Source organism: Macadamia integrifolia, unplaced genomic scaffold, assembly GCF_013358625.1.
Source record: "Macadamia integrifolia cultivar HAES 741 unplaced genomic scaffold, SCU_Mint_v3 scaffold100, whole genome shotgun sequence".
Classification (NCBI taxonomy): Eukaryota; Viridiplantae; Streptophyta; class Magnoliopsida; order Proteales; family Proteaceae; genus Macadamia; species Macadamia integrifolia.
The window spans coordinates 745,376-754,052 of record NW_024868049.1 but is presented as its reverse complement, the minus strand read 5'-3'; the positions used below and the strand labels follow the sequence as shown (position 1 = coordinate 754,052).

The 8,677-nt window shown below is 37.2% G+C and overlaps 1 protein-coding gene across 1 annotated transcript; it reads right to left on the bottom strand.

Moving 5' to 3' along the window:
• Positions 1 to 1,999: 1,999 nt before the first annotated feature.
• On the bottom strand, positions 2,000 to 5,275 carry LOC122062308 (protein PELOTA 2-like). Its single transcript, XM_042625914.1, has 3 exons — positions 5,225 to 5,275; positions 5,024 to 5,101; positions 2,000 to 2,314 (listed from the first exon to the last, which is right to left on the bottom strand). Exons 1-3 carry the CDS (start codon positions 5,273 to 5,275, stop codon positions 2,000 to 2,002), a joined length of 444 nt encoding a protein of 147 aa, XP_042481848.1.
• Between the last annotated feature and the right edge of the window lie 3,402 nt (positions 5,276 to 8,677).

Sequence of the window (8,677 nt, the reverse complement as noted above, 5' to 3'; positions counted from 1 at the left end):
GAGGAAGAAAAATTGAAACAAACTAGGTTTGAGAGTGCACATGCAACTTTCCACAAGGGATCTTCTGGTGGACCAAGCAGAAGGAACAAAAATTTTTCCAACAGATGAAGCGCCAAGCCATATGACAGGAATAATAGCTCTCAAGAACTTGACACATCTCAAAAGGCTCAGGATGAAGAGAATACCAACAACGTAGAGTGTTTCTGGTGCCATAAGAAAAGACATGTGAAGAAGGACTGTTTTATTTTCAAGAAATGGTTAGAGAAGAGGAAGAATTCTGGGGTTGATAAGCAGGATGATACCAAGAAAGGGTGAGGTAGAATGATCACCAGTAATTGAGAGCAAGTAAAATTTGGTCCCATCAAGTAGTTAGGATTTCTTTACATACAGTTATTTGAAATGCTTGATTAGTGGGAGCTTTGATTTTGTTTAGTATTTGTTTATGTTTTGAACCTTAGCCCGTATGTTTGGGGCACAGTTTGATGAATTATGGTTAAGTTTTAGCATTTACATTATGCACAGTTATTTATTGAAATATTTGGTTTATGATTTCATTTAAGAATGTTTTTATAGGCAGTAATTGTCTTGGTTATAGGTAATATTTTGCCACAGTTCAAAAGGTAATGTTTGCCACATTTTAAGACAGTATTTGTCACAGTTCATAGGCAATATTTGCCACAGTTTATAGGCGAAAGGCCACAGTTAGATATTAACCACAGATCAAAGGCGATTTGCCACAGTGAAGGTTAATATCACAGTTAAGGACCTACATGGAATGACAACAGTGTAATTTGAGGATATGTCAATATTTCTGTGATGGTATCCCACATAGATTCGTGTTAAGAAACTTACTTATGTTTGTAATAACAGAAAGTTGTATGCCGTATATTGAGGTGTATCTTCTGCTGTTATTCGATGTGAGTGGTTTTTCAACTGAATCACAGTAAGAGTGGTTAATGTAATAAGATTCTATGCCCACACCAATTTAAAAGACATCCTTATAATTAATGTAGCCCAAGTGGGAGATTGTTGGATTTATGGGCTAAATTAATTATTCGGGTTGATTAAATAGGTGAGAGTCAAATTGCATGAACCGGTTCGGTCCACTCTCAAGCTTAGGGATATGCTGGCTCAACCCATTGTGGTTTAGGGTTTTGAGTGCAGGACAGTATTATAAATACTAGGTTTTGGGTCCCTACAGCTATTATTCACTCTTCCCCACTTTACCACTAAAGTGAGAGAATCAAGGAGGTTTAAGGGGCTGTAGAAGATCCATAGCCAAGCCAAGAGAGCGAAAGTGGGAGTGACCAACATCAATCATCTTCAGCATACTAGGTGAAAGGTACAAATCGATCCTCCATAATTTTATTAGATTCGTGTTCTTGTTTTTCCTGTGTGGTTTCCTCAATAGGGTTTCAAACTCAAACCCATAGGGAGTTCTAACAGACCTATGATGGAGGACTGGTAGGGATAGGGAAGAATTTCCTGAGATGGGTCTCAAAGTCGTAGGGGAGAGGAAGAAGTCGCACTAAGAAAGAGGGGGAGGGGGAGGGGGAGGAGAATCGCACACTTAGCCCGCAGGCACACACCACAATATCAACTTATAACTTCATTCTTCAATCTGACTTGTCTATTGGTTACAACCAATTTAAAGGAAAATAAAAGACATAAATTAGAAACTCAGCTAAAATAAGAAACTACCCTAAACTAGGATACAACTTGCAAATCTACTCTCTAAATCCTACGTGTACCTAACTTGCTAAAATAAAGTGAATAAAATAAAATCAAAGACAATCTTCCTAAATAAAATAAATTTCTAAAATCCTACTAGACCAATGACTCAATGTGGGTCCGTCTCATCTCTAGTTGAATACCCAGATGGATATGGGTCGCTCCACGGGTGTGTAACTGTATCAATTCCCTTGATATTGGGAAAAACTCGTCCACGAGTTTTGTAGAATGGAAGAATCAACATAAATCGATTAGCATTCATCCTTGCCTATATGAAGTCACCATCAAAACCAAGATCGAATGATATGAAATCCACGACACGAAGTTCATTGATGAAGTAGTGACTCGGGAAAATAAAATCGATCGGTTCACTGAAGAGATCAGCTGATTTAAAATCTTCCACAAGTGGATCTTCAACTTCAAATGACGCTATCTCGTCTTCTACCTCTAGTGATTCATCTTCTGGTTCGTCTACCTGTTGTTCAATGGCTGAGATCACATAGTTGAAGGTAGAGTGTGTTGTGGATTTGAAATCCGTGTAAAGTTTTTGCATCTCATCGAGCTTCTCTCGTACCAGCTGCATCTATTGACGAATATCTAATAAAAGATCTATATCCATCAGTCAGTTTTTTTTTTTTTTTTGAAAGCTCAAATTGAAATACAAAAGACTTCAACTCATAAAAAAGGAAGGGACAACTTGGAAATAAGGAGAAAGAAAGATAACTAGGAATAATGGAAGCATAGAGGGGCAATACTGGAAAATCAGAAGAATTAAAAAAAGAAAAAAATAAACAAAGGGAATCATGGGTTGGGGTTACGGACAGAGGGGGCCTCTCCTTCTTGGAGACTGAGCTAGGGGAACTCGACGGAGACGAAAACAGAGATGGAGCTCAACGACCAGCGGTGGATAGGAGTCGGTTGAACCAGGTATGTTCTTTATTTGCTACTCTTTCTTCTTCTTATTCTTCTTCTCATCTTCTCTTCTTCTTCTGTTTTTTTTTTTTGTTCTTCTGTTCTTTCGTCTTTTTTTTTCTGCTTCTTCTTTCTTCTTCTTATCGCCTTCTTCTCGTTCTTGTTCTGCGCTGCTTCGCTCTTCTTCTTCTTTTATACTTTTCTTCTCTGCTCCTCTTCTTTTCTTCTTCCGGATTCTGATTCTGTCTTCTTCGTCTTTTTTTTTTTTCTTCGTTGATATTGGTAGAACCCAGGGACGACAATCTTCTTTGTCGCTTTCTTCTTCTTTCTTTTTTTTGTTTGGTTGTCAGAACCCTAAAAGGGCTCAACTGCAGGAACTTGGGAGAGAGAAGGGCGGTGAAACTAGGGGGGATCGATTTTGTACAGAGAAGACAGAATCGATTTTTTTTTTTGTTCTCAGTCTCGGTAGAATCGAAACAGAGATGGGAAGGGAAGAAGAAAAATGGGGAAGGAATGGGATCCTTCGACTTTGATACCAATTGATGGAGGACTGGTAGGGATCGGGAAGAATTCCCTGAAATGAGTCTCAGAGTCGCAAGGGAGAGGAAGAAGTCACTAAGAAAGAGGGGGGGGAGGAGAATCGCACACTCAGCCCGCAGACATGCACCACAATATCAACTTATAACTTCATTCTTCAATCTGACTTGTCTATTGGTTACAACCAATTTAAAGGATAATAAAAGACATAAAATAGAAACTCAGCTAAAATAAAAAACTACCCTAAACTAGGAAACAAATTGCAAATCGACTCTCTAAATCCTACGTGTACCTAACTTGGTAAAATAAAGTGAATAAAATAAAATCAAAGACAATCTTCCTAAATAAAGTAAATTTCTAAAATCCTACTAGACCAAGGACTCAATATGGGTCCGGCTCATCTCTGGTTGGATACCCAGATGGGTATGAGTCACTCCACGGATGCGTATCTGCATCAACCTATAATAACAACCTAGCACCAATTCATGAGGAACATGTGAATTTCATATATTGTTATTATACAAAGGACAAAGAACCAACATGCATGCCAATTTTATCACCAGATACATGTGTAACAATTAGAGAGAAAGGATCAGTCGAATGTAGTAGAGATGCTTTCAACCACAACATTCACCACAAAAAAATTTGTAAAAGAGTTCAACGAAGCCCTTTCTAAGTACATATATGATATATCTCATTTAAATAATTTACTGGTAATGACTTATTCTTGACAAAATTACACTACCAAATAGAACTTGTGTGCTAATTTAGCTTCCTACCATATTCGTGTTTTTCAACTACACATCATACATGCAGACAGCTAGGCAAGAAATTGATCTTAAATGAAGCTGATAAATTGCTCATCCTTCCAGAGTTTCAACAATAAAACCCTATTTGTAGCGTCAGCAGGTCCTACATGTGGTAATATGAAGCACGGTTTAAAGTATTTGTATTGGGTATCGTATGGTTGATTTTAAGAGACGTATCATATCGTATCATAGAGACGCATGATATGCAAAAGATATGAAAGAAAACAGTCAAGAAACGTATGGAAATGTTCAAGATATATGCAAAATACAGTTTTGAAGCGTCAAACACAACAAATAAGTAATATGTAAAATATGTCATGTATGAAAAGGTGAACAGAGCAAAATGAGACAAGAGCATTAAATTAATTATATATAAAGGATGAGGTTTCTTACATATACTAATACCAAATTTTTTTAGATATCATATCGGTACCATAAAGATATGATACGTATCGATTAGTATCGAGGGATATAGAAGGATACTTAAACCTTGATACGAGAAAACATCTTGATCACTAATATAGGCCAAACTAATAAATGCTCCAGCTTGACAAATATTTATTTCTCATACAGGAAAGACTCAATGTATTAGACAGTCTTAAGCATCTTTATAAGTTGGGCATTGAAGCTCCTTCAGGTATACAAACTCTTGATACAACTCAACTCAACTCAACTCAAAGAAGATCATTCATATAGAATCAAAGTTTGAAGAAGGCCCAACGCCCACACAAATATATTCAAAACCAATCAAGCCTCTAAGCTGTTCGCCTACCCAGTACCCACAATATAACGCAAAATATTAGAAGGAATGCAAGAACACCCAATTTCCATCTCACAAAACAATAGTGTACTAAGAAAATAAACCATCGTAATTATATTTTGTTTATACTAACAAGAATTTATTTCAACTTCGAACTTTTAAGGCAATGTTTTACCAAAAATAAAAAAATAAAAAACTTATAAGGCAATGGTTTTATTAAAACTAAAATAAAGAATAAAAAGGCATTGAGAGAGATGAAACACGGGTTCCTAACAGTAACGGCCATAACGGTGTCACCTTCAGTGATCAGATTATAAGAAAGCCAGAGGTCATCAGGCTCCTCTGGAATCATCTGCCCATAATCCAAAACATAAATAAGACTGAAAACAGAATAGAAATAAAATTGCGTATTTTTTGTCATTATTTATTTCATTTTATTATTTTTCCTCTTCTTTATTTATTCTAAATTTCTTACCTTGACGCTACCCGGTCCATTGGGAACAAGATTTTTACGGACGAACTTCATTGCAATCCAATCACGATTTCTCTGAGATTTCTGCTCACGCAAACATTTGATTCAACCGTCTCTCTCTCTCTAATTTATACTTCGCGTAGGAAGTTCCTCATGGGTTTTGCGACTTTGGCCGTTGGACAGAGTAGGAGCCAGAACCCAGGAGTTAGTGTCTAGAGATAATAGACGGCAATCTATAATCGTTATTGAGAATCTTTACATTTTTGTATGGCGTATTGTACGTTTTTCTCCAGGTTTTTTTTTCTTTTTCTTTTTTTTTGGGTAGAAACGTTTCTAGGTTAATGAAATGTCTTTCATAAGAAAGAAAAAGTTCCTTCGCCAATAGAGACGTTATTCTTTGGGTAAGGCTGCGTAGTTTTCACCTAGACCTTGCACATGCGAGAGCCTCATGCACTAGGTACATCGATTATCCGATCAGAATCATTAAATTTAAGAAAAAAAATTATAATACTTAATATTGGGTTTGGTTTACCTAATTATCCATCCAATCTTTTTTTTTTTTTTTTTTTTTTTTTGTGTTTTTAATGAATAATATAGATTTACGACTAAGAAGGAAAATTATCCCACTACCTCCTCCATAATCACTCCCTCCTAAGTTTAATACCTAACAAATGACTATAATTTTAAAAATATCATTTCCCTCCCCTCAACTCAAAGACTCTTTCAATCATCCCCACCGTGAGAAATGGTTGTTATGTCATTAAATTAGTTTTCCTAATACCTAAACTACCCCTACATGTTGAATACCAAATATTGCCTTTATGATACTCAAAATCCATCAGATTCGGATTTTAATACAAAATCTGCATCAAATCCCCTACGCCCCTGCTTTTCTAGGTTCAAGAGTGATTGACAATGGAGGAACAAGATCTAAACTTCCAACTGCTGGTCTCCCCTCCTCCTTTCTCCTCTCGTTCTACTCCATCATCATCATTTACAATTCCTGAATTTACTGGGCCTCACGGAAAGAACCCTCTTTTCCCCCATCAATCTCCCTTGTTGCCACTGTTTTCTATGCACAAGTGAACATATCCCCTCTGCCACTAGGTATCCCATTCCCCTCCATTTTTATCCCTAATTCCTTCTCTAGGCTCCATTCCTGAAAAAACCCATTCAAGTCAATTCACAACCTCCTTTCCCCTTCTACACCTCTGCTTTAAAAATATCCTTTCCTTTCGGCACAATTTTCCGATCCATAGAATCCAATAATTTCCTTCTCTTGAAAAAGTGGGAAAAAGAAGAGAAAATTTAGAAAGGGAAAGTTCCATAGGAATTGAGCTATCAAACCTCTCCTTTCTCTGAGAAATCTCACGCTTTGAAGCTTTGTTTGAAGAGATTTAAGCCGAAATTTCTTCTTTTTCCTTAAGATTTGCAAAGAAGGTGTAGTAGTAGAAGAGAAAGAAGAAGAAGCAAAGAAGAGGAAAGTGATGGCTGGTTATAGAGCAGAAGACGACTATGATTATCTCTTCAAGGTGGATTTGATCGAAGATTTTGGAGTAGGGAGGTCGAATTTGCTTTTGAGGTTTTTTACAATGAACGAGTTCAGTATCGACTCTCGAGTCCAAGTCTACGATTGGTGTGGAGTTCGCTACTAGGAGCTTGAATGTTGATGGAAAGGTCGTCAAAGCTCAGATTCGGGACATTGCTAGCAAAGAGGTATTTCTTTTTCGTAAAGTTCATCTTTTCTGATCTAGCTAGTTGATGACTCTTGATTTCAGGGGATAGCTATTGGATTTGTTCACCAAGAGTAGGTGGAGGAAAAAGTGGAGCAAAGCCAGACAGTGGATTGGTTGTTGAGGAGGCATGACGGTAGGGTTAAGGCCTCAGAGCTCAGAGAAAGAAAGAGAGAGAAGAGCAGAGTATAGCCAACGAAGGAAGAGAAGGGATACGAGGAAGATGGTTTCTTTATGAGGAATCTAACTAGAAGGTGGAGCAAACCATATATAGAGCCTAGGGTTTCAACCTTAAAGAAGAAGATGAGCTGAGAGTGAGTTAAACATCATAGAGCAGAAGGGGGATAATTTGGGTATTAAGAAAACTAATTTGATGACTTAACGACCATTTCTCACGGGAGGGACGATAGAAAGAATCTTTGAGTTTAGGAGAAGAAGAGCGATATTTTTTGAAAAGTGTAAAAGGAAGGGGAACTTGGTATTTTGCGATAGTTCAGGGGAGGGGAGTGATATTTCCTCTAAAAACAAAGAAAAGGGAAAAGAAGACGCAAGCCACAAAGGCAAACAAAGGGGAAAACCAGTAACCAAAAAGAGGGGGAAGCATCAATAACAAAAGGGAGAGGGCACAACAAAACCTACGAGGACAATTACAATCATAAAAAAAAAGGACCAATTCCTCTCCATCGCCCAACCCGACTTCCAACGGCTGGGAGGACCTAGGGTGTGCAACCCATCCCTCCCAGCCATCAGATGCTAGATTGGGTGCTCATCACATTTGAGAGGATCTCTTTCCCAAAAGAAGGGGGGACAACAAAAATCGGGGGAGGGGAGAAATAAATCACAAGATGATACACCAAATAAGGGGAGAAATGATAGAAAGACCCCAAGAGAGGGCAAGTTGCGTGTTTTTTCTAGAAGCACACAACATGATTGTGAAGAATTTTCTAATCTAGAAAGAGATGTTGTCCTAGATTTCTTCAATATACCGTGAAGAGGAAGTCCATCTCCTATTGTTTATTTCCCACACCAAATGTAATGAATCACTGCACTCAAGATAACTTACCAAGTATGTCGTATACAGATTTGCTTTTGAAAATTTTCAAGACCCACCTCCACTCTTTGTCAAAATGATTAAAGACCAACATTTTCTAAGAAACCTTTCGAGATAGAGTTGAAAAGGGACATGTTGATGACTTAAGTATCGGAAAAGACTTAAATTTAAGAGAAGAAATGTCAAAAGAACCTAATCCTTCATCTGATCAAAATGAAGCAACTCAATTAATGAGAAATAGGAGACAAAAGAAGTCTACTTACTCAGAAGATGATTGGGGATTGGCTTGTCTATCTTATAGACAAGGATCTTCTTACATATAAAGAGGCGCTAACATCTAAAGATGCTGTATTTTGGAAGGAAGCTATAAAAAGTGAAATAGATTCAATTTTATCCAATCATACTTGGAAACTAGTTGATTTGCCACTAGGGTCTAAAGTGTTAGACACCAAGTGGATATTTCGAAAGAAATTGAAACCGTATGGATTACTTGATAAGTTTAAAGTTAGACTTGTTATCAAAGGTTTTAGACAAAAGAAAAATATAGATTATTTTGACACTTCCGCTCTAGTTGCTAGAATTACTACAATACAAATAATAATAGCGATGGTTTTTATCTATAATTTGGTAATACACCAAATGGATGTGAAGACAACATTTTTAAATGGTGAC

Coding starts and splice junctions, on each gene's coding strand:
- LOC122062308 (XM_042625914.1), bottom strand. CDS start 5,275: ATGAAGTTCGTCCGTAAAAATCTTGTTCCCAATGGACCGGGTAGCGTC. Junction 5,102..5,224: donor ATGGACCGGGTAGCGTCAAG/GTAAGAAATTTA, acceptor GATTATGGGCAG/ATGATTCCAGAGGAGCCTGA. Junction 2,315..5,023: donor ACACCGTTATGGCCGTTACT/GTTAGGAACCCG, acceptor ATTCGTCAATAG/ATGCAGCTGGTACGAGAGAA.